At 47.2% G+C, this 22,110-nt stretch overlaps 1 protein-coding gene across 1 annotated transcript in view; it reads right to left on the bottom strand.

Moving 5' to 3' along the window:
• The window catches only part of LTN1 (listerin E3 ubiquitin protein ligase 1), a 745,678-nt gene that overhangs the window by 410,177 nt on the left and 313,391 nt on the right, over positions 1-22,110 (bottom strand). Inside the window, exon 16 of the mRNA XM_029579179.1 lies at positions 21,674-21,781. Coding sequence (XP_029435039.1) covers positions 21,674-21,781 — 108 coding nt within the window. The remainder of the gene's footprint in view (positions 1-21,673; positions 21,782-22,110) is intronic.

Raw genomic sequence — 22,110 nt, 5'->3', positions numbered from 1 at the left:
ACCCCCCCCTTACCTTTGTCGGGGGATTTACGCCTCCCGGAGGGAGGCGTAAATCCCCGCGCGCCAGCGGGCCTCCTGCGCGCCGGGCCGCGACCTGGGGGCGGGTACGGAGGGCGCGGCCACGCCCCCGGACCGCCCCGGGCCGTAGCCACGCCCCCGTACCCGCCCCCAAAACGCTGCCGACACGCCCCCGAAACGCCGCGACGACCGGGCCCGCCCCCGACACGCCCCCCTCGGAGAACCCCGGGACTTACGCGAGTCCCAGGGCTCTGCGCGCGCCGGGAGGCCTATGTAAAATAGGCTTCCCGGCGCGCAGGGCCCTGCTCGCGTAAATCCGCCCGGTTTTGGGCGGATTTACGCGAGCAGGGCTCTGAAAATCCGCCCCATAATTAGTAAACGCCGTAACAAGCAAGCTACACCCATGCTTATTTGTTTACCCAGACTATGTAATTCAGTCCTTGTTAGTTGTTGCCTGAATATAAATCCTCTTTTCCCCCTGCCGTTGAAGCAGAGAGCTATGCTGGATATGCACTGAAAGTGAAGTATCAGATTTATTTGGTTTGGGGTAGTAACCGCCGCAACAAGCAAGCTACTCCTCGTTTTTTTGTGAATGCAAATCCTTTTTACCACATTTTCACTTGCCGTTGAAGCATAGAGCAATGCTGGAGTTGCACTGACAGTGAGTATGTTTATTGAATAAGGGTATTAATCTCCAGGTAGTAGCTGTCATTCCCAAAAGCTATCCCCATGCCTCTTCTCTTCATTCACATCTCTAGACTTTATGGATCCACAGTATTTATCCCACGCCCCTTTGAAGTCCTTCACAGTTTTGGTCTTCACCACTTCCTCCGGAAGGGCGTTCCAGGCATCCACCACCCTCTCCGTGAAGAAATACTTCTTGACACTGGTTCTGAGTCTTCTTCCCTGGAGTTTTAAATCGTGACCCCTGGTTCTGCTGATTTTTTTGCAATAGAAAAGGTTTGTCATTGTCTTTGGATCATTAAAACCTTTCAAGTATCTGAAAGTTTGAATCATATCACCCCTGCTCCTCCTTTCCTCCAGGGTGTACATATTTAGATTCTTCAATCACTCCTCATAAGTCATTCGAAGAAGACCCTCCACCTTTTTGGTCGCCCTTCTCTGGACCGCCTCCATCCTGTCTCTGTCCCGCCTCCATCCTGTCTCTGTCTCTTCGGAGATACGGTCTCCAGAACTGAGCACAGTACTCCAGGTGAGTCCTCACCAAGGATCTGTACAAGGGGATAATCACTTCCCTTTTCTTACTCCATATTCCTCTCTCTATGCAGCCCAGCATTCTTCTGGCTTTAGCTATCACCTTGTCACATTGTTTTGCTGACTTCAGATCGTTAGACACTATCACCCCAAGGTCTCTCTCTCCTGCTCCATACACACCAGCCCTTCACCTCCCATCGAATACAGTTCTTTTGGATTTCCACACCCATATGCATGACTCTGCACTTCTTGGCATTGAATCTCAGCTGCCATATCTTCGACCACTCTTCCAGCTTCCTTAAATCCCGTCTCATTCTCTCCACTCCTTCCGGCGTGTCCACTCTGTTGCAGATCTTAGTGTCATCCGCAAAAAGACAAACCTTACCTTCTATCTCGTCCGCAATGTTGCTCACAAAGATATTGAACAGGACCGGTCCCAACACCGATCCTTGCGGCACTCCGCTTAACACTGCTCTCTCTTCGGAGTAAGTTCCAATTACCATTACACATTGTCTTCTGTCCGTCAACCAGTTTGCAATCCAGGCCATCACCTTGGCACTCACTCCTAAGCTTCTCATATTATCAAAGTTTCCACCTCTCCAACTCTTAAGTTTCTTTATAGCACAGAATCTATATTCTTCAAAACTGTGCCCTGCTTCAATATTGTGAGCCACAAGTGGTTTACCATCTGCCTTTCTTTTGACTGCACTCTTGTGCTCAATGATTCTTTTGTTCAAGGGTTGAATAGTCTTTCTCACATACATTTAAATTATCTCGCCTGTTAGCTATCATCACTTCTTTCTCCTGGTAAAGTCTGCAAAATATGCCAGTGCTTTTTCAAAATTTTGCTGATATCATTTGTCAACCACGTAAAAGTCAAAGGGCAGACAATTTTAGTGTTCTTGGTTCTAATTTTAGGAGTTAAAAGTGTAGAACGATCACAGACTGTTGCACGAGCAAAACCACTATCAATGCAAGCCTCTGAGTACCCTCGTGCAATAAAACGCATCTTCATTTCAGATGATCTATTCTGAAATGTATTCTCTTCTGTGCAAAGCCTTTTCAGTCTTAAAAATTGTGTTTAAGGTAAATTACGGAGCAGTGGTCTACTGTGGCAACTATCATATCTTAATAACTTATTAGTATCTGTTGACTTCCTGTAAATATCCATCATTAACCCTTTTTGTGTGTACATAATGAGGATATCTAAAAATGGAATCTTATTTTGGTTGTATGTCATGTTGAATTTCAAATTAGTATCCAGACCATTGAGCCAGTCTCTGAATGAAAACAACTGCTGTTCACTTCCTGTCCATATCATGAAAACGTCATCTATATACCTTTTCCAGACAGTGACATATTCTGCAAATTTATGACTGGTCAAATATGTTGCTTCAAGTTTAGCCATATATAAATTGGCAATCGATGGGGCCATGGAGGACCCCATGGCAATTCCTTTAGTCTGGATACAGCAAGTGTTGCTTACCTGTAACAGGTATTCTCACAGGACAGCAGGATGTTAGTCCTCACATATGGGTGACATCACAGGATGGAGCCCTGTACGGAAAACTTTTCTGTCAAAGTTTCTACAAAGCTTTGACTGACACTGGCACACTGAGTGCACTGAGCATGCTCAGCCTGCAATTATCCCTGTGAACCACAGGTGTCTCCCTCAGTCTCGTCTTATAGCTAAAAGCGCAAGCGAATCTAAAATAAAAGTAAAAATGTATACATACCCAACTCCGCGGGGTGGCAGGTGGGTTTCGTGAGGACTAACATCCTGCTGTCCTGTGAGAACACCTGTTACAGGTAAGCAACACTTGCTTTCTCACAGGACAAGCAGGATGGTAGTCCTCACACATGGGTGAGTACTAAGCTGAGGATGCCCAAGAGTGCACCAAATGTACCCAAGACGCGCAAAAGGCGCAATGACGGGGGTGGAATTTGGAACAGAGAGCATCCTAAAACCCTTAACGGGTTGGTAGAAGGATGTTGGGTAGTTAAACTGAAAAGAATAAGAGTAGACAGACTGGCCAAACATGGAGTATGCCGGCTAGTCGTATCAAAGCAATAATGGGCTGCGAAGGTATGGAGAGAGCTCCAGGTTGCAGCCTGATAAATATGTACAAGCAGCAGCGGCCGAAGGGAAGTTATTGAGGCTGGGACAGACACAACAGAGTGTGGTTACACAGTGTTGTAGTGAAATGCCTGCTTGTTGGTAGGAAAAGAGATAAAAACCGTGAATTAGGAGGAATAGGTCTGTTTGTCCACTGGAACTCGCAGCTTGACTCTTGCCACAGAAGGAAAGAGTCAGGTGGAATTCCTATGGAGTGGAGTGCGATCTAGATAGAATGCAAGTGCACTATTACTGTCCAAGGAGTGGAAAAACCCTCTCACTTTGGTGAGAGAGAGGAGATGGGAAAAATGGGCAGAGTATATCCTGAGTAAGGTGAGATGCAACGTCTACCTTAAGAAGGATATGAAGTTGAATATGTAAAACCACTCGGTCACGGAGGAACAAAGGGTCAGATGAGAATGTAACAAGGTGTGTAACTCACTGACCCTGTTAGCAGAAATGACATGTTTGAGGGAAAGAATTTCCCATGCCACACTGTGAAATGAGAGGAATGGAAAGGCTCAAACAGAGAACGTATGAGACTTATAAGCAAGAAATATAGGTTCCATTCCGTGACTAATGAAAACAGAGGCGGCTTGATCAGTGGATAATCCATGGTAAGCTAACAGTAATCCTTTTCTGAGTCAATCGGGTATCCCCACTCCCAAACGATACACCAATTGGAACAGAGGTGTACCTATGTGGAGGATGTCTGGGGAGCAGAATCCGAGGGAGCAAGAGAAAAGAGTGGTGTAGAAAAAGGAAAAGGGTAATACTCTTTTGTATGCGTCATTTATTTATTATTTATTTAACATCTCTTTTATACCGAAATCCGTTCGCACATCGCATCGGTTCACAATAAACAAAAACTTTTGGGCGGGGCCCTTACATGTAACAGATAACTTAGTGAACTAGGAAAAATACAATTAACTTTTGGGAGGAGCCCTTACATATAAAAAACATCAATGGGTAGATGCAATGCAATAGAACTGTAACTATAACTATATACATGAGAGTGCACAGTACAAAATCAGCGGACATAAGGCGTTCATAACAAAATAACATTGTAAAATTCACAGAGGGGTTTTATGTAATAGGGGGTGACATGGGGTAGGCTTGTTGAAAGAGCCAGGTTTTAAGTTTCTTTTTGAAAGTGGGGGTATATGTCTCCATGCGAATATCATGGGGCAGGGAGTTCCATATGGTGGGGCCGGCAAGAGAAAAGGCTCTGTTTATAGTAGAGGAGAGTTTAAAAGATTTGATAGATTGGGCACGAAGAGTTCCTTGGAGGGCTGGGCGGGTAGGTCTCTTGGAGGTGCAAGGTAGGAAGGGGAGATTAAGCCAGTTGAGGTTGGAATTTAATAGACTCTTGTGTATGATAGATAGAGTTTTATATAGAATTCGTGACTGTATAGGGAGCCAGTGTAGTTCGATAAGTGTGGGAGTGATGTGATCTCTTTTCTTTGTGTTTGACAGTATCCGAGCGGCGGCATTTTGTAGGAGTTGTAATGGCTTAGTGTGCGTTGCGGGAATGCCAAGGAAGAGTGCATTGCAATAAAATAATAGACTGGAGTACTGTACGGAAATCAGTGAAGTGTAGTAGGGGTCTGAGTTTCTTTATCGTTTGTAGCTTAATGTGTCATGTGGTAAATTATGCCATTTTGAATGGTAGGATTTATGTGTGGAAGGTTTTGTGACGCTACCAGTACCTGAGAACATCAGTCAGTGAGTCTACGATTTGAGACTGACTTGTGAGAAGGCAAATTGGTTACTGGTGTGATAGACTGAGAAGTATGGGAAGCATGCTGGTCTCGGCCAGGACGTGGGCCTGAGGAACAGTGAACCCCGTCCCGGTTCAGCATTAGAAGAGTGCTGGCTATGAGAGGCAGCGGAAGAGACACATTTAAGAAGCCCTTGATGAGCGGTAAAGTCTTACCCGCATTTCTGTGTGCTGTACAAGGAGACATCGAGACCTGTAGTCAGGCTTCGAGGTGTACTTGCACTTGAGGAAGTAGTTGCTGGATCTCGTGTTTAGCAGAACAGCGAATGCATCTGGAACTTCGGTTCTGAATTAGGAACCAGAAGCCAGAATATTAATCAGTACAGAGTCCCTTTGCTGAAAACGGGAGGATGTCCTGATGCAATCCCAAAGAAATGATAGAGAGGTTCGCTTGGTATTGTGGCTGACATAGCTGGCATAGCGATATGTGACACTAATACGGTTCTTGGAATGTACATGATCTACAAATTTTCGAACCATAAGGCCCGAATTAGAGAACACATCTCAATGGGAATGCCGCAGAAGCGGGTACTTACCATCCAACTTGGATCGCTGAAGGACGAGCCAGTGAAGATTGCTGGCTCCGTGGATTTCAGGAGTCATCGAGGGGTAGCCTGTTGGACGTAGACATCCGTCTCAACTCTGATGCCTGGTATGGTGACGCAGGTATAGAGGAGACAGGCTGAGCGTGGCTGGCGCTACCACCATAATTAGTGGAGGGCCACAATCCCCCCACTGATGTCGGTGGGACACGCCTCGGGAACAGGGGAGCCATCTTTGGCTTGTGGACCTGGCCTTCATCGCAGCAGCTCGATCTCGTGACGTCAGTGCAGAATTCTTCAGAACTCGTTCCAGTGTTTCTGGAGCACCAAGGACTGCCAGCACTGTGCGGAACAGTGGCGATGGCAGTGGTGATGTTGCACGGCCCGGGCATTCTCCAGCATCAAGAAGGATAGCACCAATGTGCTGGATGGCGTCGGTGGTGGACGGTCACCGTGTTGGTGACGATGTGTGCCACGGTGCTCGGCCCGGTCTTTCCCCAGCGCCGAGATGGATGCCCTCACTGTCTTGGATGGCGACTGATGACAGACTGTGAGCATACCTGCACTGCTCCTGGCACTATGTAGTGTTGTAGGCTAATACGGGGCTTTAATAAGAACCCAAAGCATGGAGCACTGTGTTTAGGCGAGGGCATTACGTGGAAGTGCTATGTTGGTATTGACGGTGTCGATGGCGGCTGAAGCGGACTCGAGGCTATCGTCAAAAATATATACATGAAAAAACGTCGATGACCCGGGCAGAGCAATGATGACGGCATCGGCGTAGGTATCTATGGAAACGATGTGGCATCGAAAAAAAAACATCGTTGGCATCGTAAAAATGATACCGGCATCGACTGAGTCGATGACTGCATCGATAGTAACGTCGAAGACACCGATGGAAACGTGGGCGTTAAGGGCATCAAAGTATGGAGGCGAGTGCCGACGGCATCACGGGCATCGGCGGCATGGCCACGGGCGTTGACGGTATCGATTGGATCGACTCGGGCACCAATGGTGTCGATGGCATCGATGCTACTGACATGGGCACTGATGGCACCGACATGGGCACCGATGGCATCGAAGTTGGCATGGATGCCATCGATGGAATCGACATTGGCATCGATGGCACCGGTGGAAAACGTGGGCACCAATGGCATCAACAAGGGCACCGATGCCACCGACCTGGGCACCGATGGCATCAACATGGGCACCGATGCCACCAACCTGGGCACTGATGGCATCAACCTGGGCACCGATGCCACCGATGGAATCAACATGGGCACCGATGCCACCGATGGAATTGACCTTGGCATCAAATCCATCGACCTGGGCATCAAATCCATCGGTGGAATCGACGCTGGCATGGATTCCATCGATGGACTTGACCTGGGCATCGATGCCATGGACAATGGCATCATTGGAAATGACCCTGGCATCAATGGAAGTGCCCTGGGTGATGTAGCATCGACCCGGGCATGGATGGCACAGACTAGACAAAGGTGTGCATCTGGCATCCATCCAGGCAATGATGGCACCGATGAAACCCAAGGAAAAATCAGTGCCATGGATGAAAAACATGGATGGCACTGATAGAAACAATGTAGGGACCCATGGCATCAGTGTACCGCAGGGGGAGGGGTGCCAATGGCATCGAAGAATCCAGGACGGTCTAAAGGGGGTACAGACGGTAGCGATGGGGGCATAGACTGCACGAGGGTACCGAAGAAATCGAAGGACCTGAATCTACAGGGGCCCTGGCAACAACGGAAACCATGGAATTCCCTGTCCCACTAGCGCTAATAACCAGGCAGAGTGTCACAGAGGGACACTCGCAGGCTATGTGTGGCTAACTGAAAACATAGGGAGAGGGAAGGCTGCAATCGGTTGGCAGGCCAGGGAGGTGACAGGAACGGACTGAAAAAACAGGGCATAGTACTCACAGAGCGTCAAATAAACGTACGCGAAGGGAGACCGTGCAGGGAAAAGTTTTTGTGAAGTAAAGGTTTAAGTGTTTCCGTGTGGAAAAAGTATTAGAATTTCTCACAGAGCTCCTAACCACTATGCTTACTGCAGAGCAGAAAAAAAGAAGACTGAGGGAGACACCTGTGGTCACAGGGATAATTGCAGGCTGAGCATGCTCAGTGCACTCAGTGTGCCAGTGTCAGTCAAAGCTTTGTAGAAACTTTGACAGAAACGTTTTCCGTACAGGGCTCCATCCTGTGATGACATCCATATGTGAGGACTACCATCCTCCTTGCCTGTGAGAAAAAAGCATTTATTAAACGTGAAAAATTATTGCATAAACCTATAAATTGTGATGGTATTCGTAGATGTGTTTTCCTTTTGTGCAGTTGTTCTTCTATGATCTTTAACGCACCAACTTGTGGAACGTTGGTATACAGTGCCTCAACGTCAAATGTCACAAGGATGATGTTAGCACTCATTTCATGTAATTCTTGCAGCATGGTGATAATGTGTGAGGAATCCCTAACTGAGAAAATTGTCCATTTAATCCTACTCTCTGTTTCCTGTCTTTTAAGAACATAAGAACATAAGAAAATGCCAAACTGGGTCAGACCAAGGGTCCATCAAGCCCAGCATCCTGTTTCCAACAGTGGCCAATCCAGGCCATAAGAAACCTAGCAAGTACCCAAAAACTAAGTCTATTCCATGTAACCATTGCTAATGGCAGTGGCTATTCTCTAAGTGAACTTAATAGCAGGTAATGGACTTCTCCTCCAAAAACTTATCCAATCCTTTTTTAAACACAGCTATACTAACTGCACGAACCACATTCTCTGGCAACAAATTCCAGAGTTTAATTGTGCGTTGAGTAAAAAAGAACTTTCTCCGATTAGTTTTAAATGTGCCCCATGCTAACTTCATGGAGTGTCCCCTAGTCTTTCTACTATCCGAAAGAGTAAATAACCGATTCACATCTACCCGTTCTAGACCTCTCATGATTTTAAACACCTCTATCATATCCCCCCTCAGTCGTCTCTTCTCCAAGCTGAAATGTCCTAACCTCTTTAGTCTTTCCTCATAGGGGAGTTGTTCCATTCCCGTTATCATTTTGGTAGCCCTTCTCAGTACCTTCTCCATCGCAATTATATCTTTTTTGAGATGCGGCGAACAGAATTGTACACAGTATTCAAGGTGCGGTCTCACCATGGAGCGATACAGAGGCATTATGACATTTTCCGTTTTATTCACCATTCCTTTTCTAATAATTCCAACATTCTGTTTGCTTTTTTGACTGCCGCAGCACACTGCACCGACGATTTCAATGTGTTATCCACTATGACACCTAGATCTCTTTCTTGGGTTGTAGCACCTAATATGGAACCCAACATTGTGTAATTATAGCATGGGTTATTTTTCCCTATATGCATCACCTTGCACTTATCCACATTAAATTTCATCTGCCATTTGGATGCCCAATTTTCCAGTCTCACAAGGTCTTCCTGCAATTTATCACAATCTGCTTGTGATTTAACTACTCTGAACAATTTTGTGTCATCTGCAAATTTGATTATCTCACTCGTCATATTTCTTTCCAGATCATTTATAAATATATTGAACAGTAAGGGTCCCAATACAGATCCCTGAGGCACTCCACTGTCCACTCCCTTCCACTGAGAAAATTGCCCATTTAATCCTACTCTCTGTTTCCTGTCTTTTAGCCAGTTTGCAATCCAAAAAGGACATCGCCACCTATCCCATGACTTTTTACTTTTCCTAGAAGCCTCTCATGAGGAACTTTGTCAAATGCCTTCTGAAAATCCAAGTATACTACATCTACCGGTTCACCTTTATCCACATTTATTAACTCCTTCAAAAAAGTGAAGCAGATTTGTGAGGCAAGGCTCGCCTTGGGTTAAGCCATGCTGACTTTGTTCGATTAAACCATGTCTTTCTATATGTTCTGTGATTTTGATGTTTAGAACACTTTCCACTATTTTTCCTGGCACTGAAGTCAGGCTAACCGGTCTGTAGTTTCCCGGATCGCCCCTGGAGCCCTTTTTAAATATGGGGGTTACATTAGCTATCCTCCAGTCTTCAGGTACAATGGATGATTTTAATGAATGGTTACAAATCTTTACTAATAGGTCTGAAATTTCTTTTTTTAGTTCCTTCAGAACTCTGGGGTATATACCATCCGGTCCAGGTGATTTACTACTCTTCAGTTTGTCAATCAGGTCTACCACATCTTCTGGGTTCACCGTAATTTGATTCAGTCCATCTGAATCATTACCCATGAAAACCTTCTCCAGTACGGGTACCTACCCAACATCCTCTTCAGTAAACACCGAAGCAAAGAAATCATTTAATCTTTCCACGATGGCCTTATCTTCCCTAAGTGCTCCTTTAACCCCTCGATCATCTAACGGTCCAACTGACTCCCTCACAGGCTTTCTGCTTCGGATATATTTTAAAAAGTCTTTACTGTGAGCTTTTGCCTTTACGGCCAACTTCTTTTCAAATTCTCTCTTAGCCTGTCTTATCAATGTCTTACATTTAACTTGCCAACGTTTATGCATTATACTATTTTCTTCTGTTGGATCCTTCTTTCAATTTTTGAATGAAGATCTTTTGGCTAAAATAGCTTCTTTCACCTCCCCTTTTAACCATGCTGGTAATAGTTTTGCCTTCTTTCCACCTTTCTTAATGTGTGGAATACATTTGGACTGTGCTTCTGGAATAGTATTTTTTTTTTTTTAACAATCACCACGCCTCTTGCACACTTTTTACTTTTGTAGCTGCTCCTTTCAGTTTATTTCTGACAATTTTTCTCATTTTATCAAAGTTTCCCTTTTGAAAGTTTAGCACGAGAGTCGTGGATTTGCATACTGTTCCTCTTCAAGTCATTAATTCAAATTTTATAATATTATGATCACTATTGCCAGCGCCCCACTACCATTACCTCTCTCACCAAATCCTGTGTGCCACTGAGAATTAGATCTAAAATTGCTCCCTCTCTCATCGGTTCCTGAACCAATTGCTGCATAAAACTATCATTTATTCCATCCAGGAACGTTCTCTCTAGTGTGTCCCGATGATACATTTACCCAGTCAATATTGGGGTAATTGAAGTCTCCCATTATTACTGCACTACCAATTTGGTTAGCTTCCCTAATTTTTCTTAGCATTTCACTGTCCAACTCACCATCTTGACCAGGTGGACGGTAGTATACTCCTATCACTATAGTCTTCCCCGACACACAAGGGATTTCTACCCATAAAGATTCAATTTTGCATTTAGTCTCATGCAGGATGTTTATCCTGTTGGAATCTATGCTATCCCGGACATAAAGCACCACACCCCCTCCCAGGTGCTCCGCTCCTCTCTGTCATTGCGATATAATTTGTACCCCGGTATAGCACTGACCCATTGGTTGTCCTCCTTCCACCATGTCTCTGAGATGCCAATTAAGTCTATGTCATCATTCACTGCTATACATTCTAATTCTCCCATCTTACTTCTTAGACTTCTGGCATTAGCATGCAAACATTTCAAAGTTTGTTTTTTGTTTGTATTTTCATTCTGCTTTTTAACTGATAGGGATACGGTAAGAATTTTTTAGCTCAGGTGAGTTTTAGTTACAGGCACTTGGACTATTTTCTAATTATTGGTACCCTCACTGTCGGGATGCCCTAATTCTAAGTGCATCATTAGTATCCTTTGAAGATACCTCTCTCCGAACCATGCGCTGCTGAGCGACTGTCGGCTTTCCCCTTTGTTCTAGTTTAAAAAGCTGCTCTATCTCCTTTTAAAGGTTAGCGCCAGCAGTCTGGTTTCCACCCTGGTTAAGGTGGAGCCCAGCCCTTCGGAAGAGACTCCCCCTTCCCCAAAAAGGTTCCCCAGTTCCTAGCAAAAACTGAATGCCTCTTCCTTGCACCATTGTCTCATCCACGCATTGAGACTTCCGGAGCTCGCCTGCCTCTGGTGACCTGCGTGTGGAACAGGGAGCATTTCAGAGAATGCTACCCCCGGAGGTTCTGGATTTAAGCTTTCTACCTAAGAGCCTAAATTTGGCTTCCAGAACCTTCCCTCCACATTTTCCTATGTTGTTTGGTGCCACATGTACCACGACAGCCGGCTCCTCCCCCAACACGTCTAAAATCCTATCTAGGTGATGCGTGAGGTCCACCACCTTCGCACCAGATAGGCATGCTACCAGGGCGATCCTCATGCCCACCAGCCACCCAGCTATGTACATTCCTAATATTTGAATCACCAACTATGACGGCCGAGCTAACCCTTCCCTCCCTGGCAGTAGGCCTTGGGGAGATATCCTCGGTGCGAAAGAACAATGCATCACCTGGAGAGCAGGTCCTTGCTACAGGATCCTTTCCTGCTACACCAGGTTGATGATCTCCAATCATGAGACCTTCTTCCTCCAAGGCAGCACCAGGGCTCCAGTCTGAAGTTGGGTCTTGGCTACTATGTCCCTAAAGGTCTCATCTATATACCTCTCTGTCTGCCTCAGCTCCTCCAGGTCTGCCACTCTAGCCTCCAGAGATCGGACTCGTTCTCTGTGAGCCAGGAGCTCTTTGCATCACATGCACATGTACAACTTCTCACCGGCGGGTAAAAAATCTTACATGTGACGCTCAATGCAAAAGACTGGGAAGCCTCCCTCTTGCTGCTGGGCTGCTGCCTTCATCTCAATTTTGTTCAGTTCCTAGTTACGTTTTAGGCTGCTATGGGAGTAGGAATGTGTCTAATTAACGTCCTTTAAATGTATTAGTGAATTCACTATATGTCTGGTAGTGGCCTACAAGGGACTGATCAAACTCTCAATAATGTTTTTGTTCTTGGTTTTTTTCTTTGTGAAAGTGGCACCTGCCTATAAATTAAAAGATGAGCTAGAGGTGGGTGGGCAAGAGGTGGGTGGGGCAAGGGGTGGGAGGGTTGGGAAATCCAAACAGTCTAACTTCAGTTAGTTTTCCTGAGTGATTCACTGCTGTTCTGATTAACAAACAATTGTACCTATTCAAATCAAACACACAACCTTAACACTTCAGTTAGTCAGCCAGAAGTGACTCACTGCTCTCTTGATTATCAAATGTTGGTACCTAATCAAACCAAATCACACTACCTCAACACCTTTCCAAGCTGAGTAACTGAACTGAACTTTAACCTTTTTACTTAGGTATACACTGCTCCTAGCTTATTTCTAGCTTCTGGCTCCTTTTTTTCTTTTTTTAAATACAAACACTCAGTTCTGCTTACTAGTTGCCTTACAGACTTTTAAAAATAAACACACTAACTACTGCTTACTAGCTGCCTTACTGACTGACCATTGAAAAACACAGTCTAACTTGTTTATTCGCTGCCTTACTGACTATTAAAAACACAAACACACTAAATAATATTCCCAAATAGTTAACTTTGCCCCAATGCTTTTGAAAAAGACAATTTCCCAAGACAATGTCCCAAGCAAAATCTTGCTGATTCCTTTCAGCCACCGGCAAGGCGATCCTCTCCTCTCAGTGATCCTTTGATGAAGGAGTATATCTGGATCTGATAGGGACTCCTAGGGTGGTCCCTGATGAATTCAAGGCTAGAAATCCAAAAGATGCAGGGTTTGAGTCCATTCTCCCATGGATCACGATCAATAAAAACGTTGACTGGATAAATTACATCTTTTATAACCAACAACGGTTCATTAACCATTCACAGGACCCTGTCCGAGGGATCGTTGAACAGCTGTCTGCCACAAGTAGGATGACCTTAGAAAATAGGATGGTCCTGGATATGATGTTAGCAGATAAGGGAGGGGTATGTATAATGTTGGGAGGAGAATGTTGCACATACATCCCTAACAATACCGCCCCAGATAGATCAATTACTAGGGCTCTGTAAGGGCTCACAGCACTATCTAACGAATTTGCCAGAAATGCAGAAAAGGAAGAGATCCCGGTGGTAGGATGGTTTGAAAGTATATTTGGAAAATGGAAGCATTGTTGAGATTACTTACCTGATAATCTCCTTTTCCTTAGTGTAGACAGATGGACTCAGAACAAGTGGTTATAGTGTGCTCGTGGTAGCAGTTGGAGACGGATCTGACGTCAGCACGGGTACATATACCCCCACAAGAAGTGCAGCAATTCAGTAATCTTCCTTGCAAAGCTGTTATGGATATATGAGTACTGACCAATCGATTAATTAAACAGGATTACCCTGACTGATTGATAGTAGCTGGAGACCGCCAGGATTCTCAACCGGAAGGCGTCGGCACCCGGAAGGGTGGATGCCCTATGTATTAAAACATGACTTACCTTGAGTCGGTGAAACCCCATGCATATTGGCAGCCGGGCGGGCTGCTGAGTCCATCTGTCTACACTAAGGAAAAGGAGATTATCAGGTAAGTAATTTCAACATTTCCTAGCGTGTAGCCAGATGGACTCAGAACAAGTGGAATGTACAAAAGCTACTCCCGGACTGGGTGGGAGGCTGCCCGTGGTCCGTGCAGGATTGCCCTCGCGAATGCGGTGTCCTCCCTGGCCTGGACATCCAGATGGTAGAATCTGGAGAAGGTATGGAGGGAGGACCACGTTGCCGCCTTACAAATCTCAGCAGGCGACAGCATCCTAGTTTCTGCCCAAGAGGCCGCTTGCGCTCTGGTAGAGTGAGCCTTGACCTGTAGAGGTGGTGGTTTTCCCGCGTCTACGTAGGCCGCCTTGATAACTTCTTTGACCCAGCGGGCGATAGTTGCCCGTGAGGCCGCTTCCTCTAGCTTCTTCCCGCTGTGAAGAACGAACAGGGGGTCCGCTTTCGTACTGCTTCTGACACGTCCAGGTATCTGGACAGCAGTCTGCCGATGTTGAGATGGTGTAGAATTTGACCTTCTTCGGACTTCTTCAAACCTTCTGTGGTAGGTAAAGATATGGTTTGGTTGAGGTGGAAGTGCGAGACTACTTGGGGTAAGAAGGAAGGAACCGTGCGAAGAAGGATGGCTTCTGGAGTGATTTGGAGAAACGGATCACGGCAAGACAGTGCTTGTAGCTCTGAGATGTGGCGTGCTGAGCAATCAGCCAGCAGGAACACCATCTTCAAGGTTAACAAAAGGAGGGACAGGCCTCGAAGTGGATGGAAGGTGTGTCCTGCTAGAAAGTCCAAAACTAGGTTGAGGTTCCACAGAGGCATGGGCCACTTCAGTGGTGGACGAATGTGTTTGACTTCTTTCAGGAAACGTCTGTGTGTGTGGCGATGCTGTTGCCGTCACTCCGTGGACCGTAGCAGGAAAGCGCTGCCACTTGAACCTTGATGGAATTGAGGGACAGACCCTTCTGAAGACCATCTTGCAGGAAGTCCAAAATGAGAGGAATCTTAGCGGCATGTGGATTGGTGCTATGAGCTTCGCACCAAGCTTCGAATACTCTCCAGATCCTTATATAAGTTAGCGATGTGGAGAATTTGCGTGCTCTGAGGAGTGTATTTATTACCGGTCCTGAGTATCCTCGTATCTTCAGTCTAGCCCTCTCAATGGCTAGACCGTAAGAGAGAATTGAGCCGGATCCTCGTGGAGGATGGGACCTTGTCGCAGCAGGTCCCTGTGTGGAGGCAGGGGTAGTGGAGTCCCTGCCAGTAATCTTCTCATGTCTGCGTACCAGGGTCTTCTTGGCCAGTCCAGGGCCACTAGAAGAACTAGGCCTCTGTGCCGCTGAATCTTGTGTATAATGGCACCCAGCAGGGGCCATGGCGGAAAAGCATATAGTAGGATCCCCTGGGGCCATGGCTGTACCAGGGCATCGATCCCCTGGAACAGAGGATCCCGCCTGCGGCTGAAATATCTGGGTACTTGAGCGTTGGACCTGTCTGCTAGGAGGTCCATGCCCGGGGTCCCCCACCAATTCACAATCATCTGGAACGCTGCGGGTGACAGTTGCCAGTCCCCTGGGATTTAGGCTTTCTCTGCTGAGGAAGTCCGCTGCGGTGTTGTTCTTCCCAGTGATGTGGACGGCGGAGATGTCCTGGAGATTTGCTTCTGCCCAAGTCATCAGGGGAGCTATTTCTAGGGATACCTGTTGGCTTCTGGTTCCGCCCTGTCGGTTGATGTATGCCACCGTGGTGGCGTTGTCTGTCATCACTCTGACTGCTCTGTGTCGAAGTCTGTGGGCAAATCGCAGGCACGCTAGCCTGACTGCCCGTGCCTCTAGTCGGTTGATGTTCCATCCCGACTCTTCTCTGTTCCACCGCCCTTGGGCGGTGAGTTCTTCGCAATGTGCTCCCCAGCCGCTCAGGCTGGCATCTGTTGTGAGCAGGGTCCAGGTTGGAGAGGACATTCTGGACCCCCGGCTCATGTGGCTTTGCTGCAGCCACCATCGTAGCTGATTCCGCACCCTGGCTGGTAGAGGTAGGTGTACGGTGTAAGTCTGTGATCGCGGGCTCCACCGGGATAGGAGGGCGCGTTGTAATGGTCTCATATGTGCCCGTGCCCATGGTATCACCTCCAGAGTGGATGCCATAAGGCCGAGGACTTGCAGATAATCCCAAGCTGTGGGCCGGGTGGAGCGCAGTAGGGCCTGCAGACGATTCATGAGCTTTTCTCTTCTTTTGGGGGTCAGGCTGACTCTGTCTGCCGGAGTGTCGAATAGGACTCCTAGGTATTCCCTCGACTGAGACGGCTGTAGGGAACTCTTGCTCAAGTTTACTACCCATCCTAGGCTCTCTAGAAGAGCAATTACTCGGCTGGTTGCCCCGAATGGCTTCTCTTCTGGCGACTTATGCCCTGATCAGCCAATTGTCCGGTAGGGGTGGACGATTTTCCCTCCTTCCTGAGGCCGCCGCCACCACTATTATGACCTTGGTAAAGGTCTGCGGCGCTGTGGCTAACCCGAAGGGTAACGCCCGAAACTGAAAGTGTTGGTTCAAGACTTTGAAGCGTAAGTAGCGCTGGTGATCCCGATGGATTGGGATATGCAGGTAGGCTTCTGACAGATCTAGGGATGTGAGAAATTCCCCTGGCTGTACTGAATTTTTGCAGATCGCAGAGTTTCCATGCGAAAGCTGGGCACCCGTAGTGGCGGTTGACTGACCTTGAGGTCCAGGACGGGCCGGAAAGTGCCCTCCTTCTTGGGCACTATGAAATAAATGGAATAATGCCCAGAATTCATCTCCCCCGCAGGCACTGGAATTATGGCTTTGAGGGGAGAGAAGCCTCTGTAAGGTACCTCTAGTGCCGGCCTCTGAGGGTGAACAAGGAGATTCCACAAACTTGTCCGGCGGGAGCCAAAGAAAGTCCAGGTAGTACCTTCTCGGATGATGGCGAGGAACCCACTGGGTCCGAGGTAATCTCGGCCCACCTGCGGTAGAAGAGGGTCAGCCTGCCCCATATGGCTGCTACCCCAGGATGGGCTGGCTGATCGTCATTGTGGGGTACGGCCGGGGCCGGAACCCGAGCTGGTTCCCCTCTTATTGCGCTTAGGCCAAAGGACTGGTTCCTGGCCTGCGACCGAGGTGCGTGGTAGCGAGTCCCATAAGGGTTGAAGCGCTGAGAGGTTCTGCCTCTGGACGGTCTAGAAGACGGGCGCTGCCTCCTTTGTGGGCCTGTCTTCTGGTAGACGAGGCAATGGAGAGGCGCCCCATTTATTGGCCAGTTTTCTCCAGGTCGCTGCCAAACAGAAGAGATTCTTCGAAGGGCATTCTCGTGAGACGTGTCTTGAAGAGGAGTCAGCCGACCAGTTACGTAGCCAGAGCTGCCTCCTGGCTGCCACTGAGGATGACACTCCCCTTGGCTGCCGTACAGACAAGGTCAGAGGCTGCGTCAGTGAGGAATGAGAGAGCTGATTCCATCTCTTCTCCCGGGGCGTTGTTCCGAGCCTGAGATAAACAGGAACGCGTCACCACAGTGCAGCAGGTCGCAATGCGTAGGGACATGGCTGCCACCTCAAAGGCCTGCTTCAGGATGGCGTCCATACACCGGTCATGCGTATACTTGAGTGCTGTCCCTCCTTCTACCGGAATGGTGGTGCACTTCACAATTGCGCTAACTATGGCGTCGACCTGAGGGCATGCCAACATGTCCTTAGTTGCCGGGGCTAAGGGGTACCTTTATTTATTTATTTTTAGATTTTTTTTATACCGGTGTTCCTGTATGAAATACAGATCACATCGGTTTACATTGAAACAGAACATAAATATAGCCAAGGCCCGACCCCCCTTCAATGGAGCCTCCGGCGCAGCCCATTCCAGATCGATTAGCTGCTGTGCCACTTGTAGGAGGGGAAAGTGGTGAGAAGTTTGGCGCAGGCCCTCCAACAGGGGGTTCACTCTAGGTTCCCCTGGGGCGTCATGGCCCGGAAGAGCCAGTTCGACAGGCATTGAGAGATCAGGCCTGGAAGATCCGCTCTGGGAAAGAAGCGCCTTCTAGTTCCGATAAGGTTCTATCCCCGAGGGAAGCTCTCCCTCCTCGGGGGGTTCGTCTTCTTCCGGGCAATCTGTATCCCTGTAATTGGGGCTATCAGGTGGCGAGTGGCCGCGCCTAGGCCACGAGGGTCCAGGGGCCGGGTCATCCGGAACGTTCGGACCCGGTCTGGGGAGCCGACTGCAATCGTGACAAAGGCATGAATCCCTTTGAATAATTCCAGCCAGGAGATCGAAGCCAGATCAGGCCGCATGGGCACCAGGCTTCCCTGGTTCACTGCTGCTCCCTGCCTTGCTTGCTGGCTCCGGAGTGTTCCCTGAGGAACCGGCAAGAATGCTGGGCTGTGATCGGCCCTGGCCCGGGACTCCCAGGGCCTCTTCACATTGGGCACATAGGGAGTCTGCATCCTCATTCTGTGTGGCCCTGAGGTTGCATGCAGAGCAGAGACTTATGCCTGATTCTGGAGGTGTCGGCACTGCCGAAGCCTGGGCTCTCTTACGCTCCATTTCGCCGGTGAACTCAGTCAGAGACTGCGCTATGCACGCAAGGCAGGCGCCTGCTAACCAGCGCTCAGCAAAGTACGCCTATGAACATGCGCCTAACAATGTGCGCCTATGAACGTGCGCCTATGCCTAGCAACGTGCGCCTATAAACGTGCGCCTTTGAATGGGCGCCTAACGCCATGCGCGTAATAATGTGCGCCTATCGCCGTGCGCGTAGCAACAGTTGCCTATCGCCGTGCGCGTAGCAACGGGCGGGACGCTCCAGGTAGAAGGTGAAGGCGAGCAGGCAGACAAAATGGCGACCCTCTTGACTGGCCGCCCCAGAGGCACACTCTACTACTCCTCGGAGACCAACAAGTAAGGATATACGCCTTCCCTGGCCTTCGGCACTTCCCGGCTGCAACCCGGGCGGTCTTCGGCTGCGGGGGGAGAGGGTGAGTACCTTCACCGCCGCGCTCGAGGAGGTGTACCCGCTGCCTCTAGGCCGCGCCTGAACTAGTCTCGCTCGGGGGCCAAGCCACGCCCGAGCCCTTCTCACTCGGGGGCTGGGTCCCTGCCACGATTCGGCCACCGGAACGAGGCACTTACCTCCGAGGGACCACGGAAATCACCTCTGGAAACTTAACTGGGGGAGGGACCGACTGGTATCACCGCAGGAGTGCGGGGCTCGTCGTTAGGAGATGTCTATGAATTTAGTCGTTAGAATTTGGAAGAACACTCAGCGAGCATGAGGTAGCTCCAAACTGCTTTGGAGACGGAAATTACTGAATTGCTGCACTTCCTGTGGGGGTTTATGTATCCGTGCTGACGTCAGATCCATCTCCAACTGCTAGCACGAGCACACTATACCCACTTGTTCTGAGTCCATCTAGCTACACGCTAGGAAAGTGATAATTCAAATTGTGGCTACTCTGGGAATAGTAGCAGGCGTCCTAGTGGCAATAGGCTGTTGTCTTATCCCCTGTGCGAGAGGACTAACCCAGAGGCTGATTGAGACTGCCATTGGAGCGATACAGAGGCATTATGACATTTTCCATATTATTCACCATTCCATATTATTCTCCATTCCCTAATAATTCCCAACATTCTGTTTGCTTTTTTGACTGCTGCAGCACACCGAACCGATGATTTTCAATGTGTTATCCACTATGACGCCTAGATCTCTTTCTTGGGTTGTAGCACCTAATATGGAACCTAACATTGTGTAACTATAACATGGGTTATTTTTCCCTATGTGCATCACCTTGCACTTATCCACATTAAATTTCATCTGCCATATGGATGCCCAATTTTCCAGTCTCACAAGGTCTTCCTGCAATTTATCACAATCTGCTTGTGATTTAACTACACTGAACAATTTTGTATCATCTGCAAATTTGATTATCTCACTCTTCGTACTTCTTTCCAGATCATTTATAAATATATTGAAAAGTAAGGGTCCCAATACAGATCCCTGAGGCACTCCACTGCCCACTCCCTTCCACTGAGAAAATTGTCCATTTAATCCTACTCTCTGTTTCCTGTCTTTTAGCCAGTTTGCAATCCACGAAAGGACATCGCCACCTATCCCATGACTTTCTACTTTTTCTAGAAGCCTCTCATAAGGAACTTTGTCAAACGCCTTCTGAAAATCCAAGTATACTACATCTACCGGTTCACCTTTATCCACATGTTTATTAAGTCCTTCAAAAAAGTGAAGCAGATTTAGGAGGCAAAACTTGCCTTGGGTAAAGTCATGCTGACTTTGTTCCATTAAACCATGTCTTTCTATATGTTCTGTGCTTTTGATGTTTAGAACACTTTCCACTATTTTTCCTGGCACTGAAGTCAGGCTAACCGGTCTGTAGTTTCCCGGATCGCCCCTGAAGCCCTTTTTAAATATTGGGGCTACATTTGCTATCCTCCAGTCTTCAGGTACAATGGATGATTTTAATGATAGGTTACAAATTTTTACTAATAGATCTGAAATTTCATTTTTTTAGTTCCTTCAAAACTCTGGGGTGTATACCATCTGGTCCAGGTGATTTACTACTCTTCAGTTTGTCAATCAGGTCTACCACATCTTCTAGATTCACCGTGATTTGATTCAGTCCCTCTGAATCATTACCCATGAAAACCTTCTCCAGTACGGGTACCTCCCCAACATCCTCTTCAGTAAACACCGAAGCAAAGAAATAATTTAATATTTCCGCGATGGCCTTATCTTCTCTAAGTGCCCCTTTAACCCCTCGATCATCTAACGGTTCAACTGACTCCCATCTAATGGTCCAACTGACTCTCTGCTTATCTTACAGGCTGATAATAACAGCCTGTAAGATAAGCCGGGCTGAGCAATGAACCAAAATTGTCAACACGACTTAGGTGGGGTCACTTATTTTTGCAGAAACTGTCAGTTGCACTAGTAGGAATATATTAAGAAAGATAATGTTGTAAATATCCCCCTACCCCCCATCCTTTGTTCCCAAAAGGAGCTGATGTAAGTTGATAAATTTAGGGAAGTACCAAGAAATTAACAGGCCCCCTCAGCACCTCTCCCTCCTATTCTCCCCCTCTCACCTCCCTGCTTATGACCCAAGAGACCCAAGAAGAAAAACAAGCTTATCAGGTGATAACAGTTAGGCTAGAAGCATAACCGCAAGGCTAAAAAGAGGAACAAGAGGGGTATAACAAAGGCCCCCTTCTCAATAGCTCGCTTGTGTCTGCTCAGCCAACACGTGCTAGTGTTGGCTCTGTATGTACCCGTTTGTCAAATGAAATAAATAAAAGACTTTATTTCGCTGAATCTTTGTTCACTGTTTTGCCCTTCCCGAGAGGGAAAGGTGTTATTTTTTAATTCCTCACAGGTTGTCAATAGTTTTTTTGTTTGTTTTTTTTTTAACATTCACTGTCTGATCAGAGGCGGATTTCCTCTAGAACTTTACATCAGCTAGTTGTCTCTCTATCTCTTTAATGTACTTTTGCCTATCCATAACAACTACCGCTCCTCCTTTATCTGCAGATTTAATGATTATATCTTTACCATTGGTTTATGTTTTGATGGCTTGTTTTTCAGGTATAGTAAGATTGTTTCTATATCTTATCTTATTCTCTTTTTTCTCTATATCCTTGGTCCAGAAGGTACTCACTTGCTACTTGGTTTGACGATTGAATGATCTTGAGTGTTCTTTGTCCCCTTTGAGAAGATATCCAATATTTTCAACTTTCTCATAAATTTGAACAGATCGATTCTTGTTCTAAAAACATTATATGTAGGAGTCGGGACAAATGACATACCTTTGTTTAGAACAGAGAGTTCATCTACATTTAAAATTCTACTAGAGATATTAATGACTCTCTTTTTATTCTCATCGCTAGAAGCTAGTAAGGGTGAAAGAATCCTCTGCCTCTGTTTTGCTGGCCCATTTTTTCTCGTAATTGGCTTTCATTGTGGAATCTTTCCTCCATAGTTTCTGTAATTGAAAAACCTGGTCATCTGGAATACCTGGAACTGAGGGTTTTCGATTAGTTTTAAATAAGGATGCGGAAGAATCTAAATAATCACCATTCTCTTCTGTGTCACTGC

The sequence above is a fragment of the Rhinatrema bivittatum genome, chromosome 15 (genome assembly GCF_901001135.1).
Source record: "Rhinatrema bivittatum chromosome 15, aRhiBiv1.1, whole genome shotgun sequence".
NCBI classification, from domain to species: domain Eukaryota; kingdom Metazoa; phylum Chordata; class Amphibia; order Gymnophiona; family Rhinatrematidae; genus Rhinatrema; species Rhinatrema bivittatum.
Note: the sequence above shows the minus strand (reverse complement) of the source record. Positions and strands in the feature narration are given on the sequence as shown.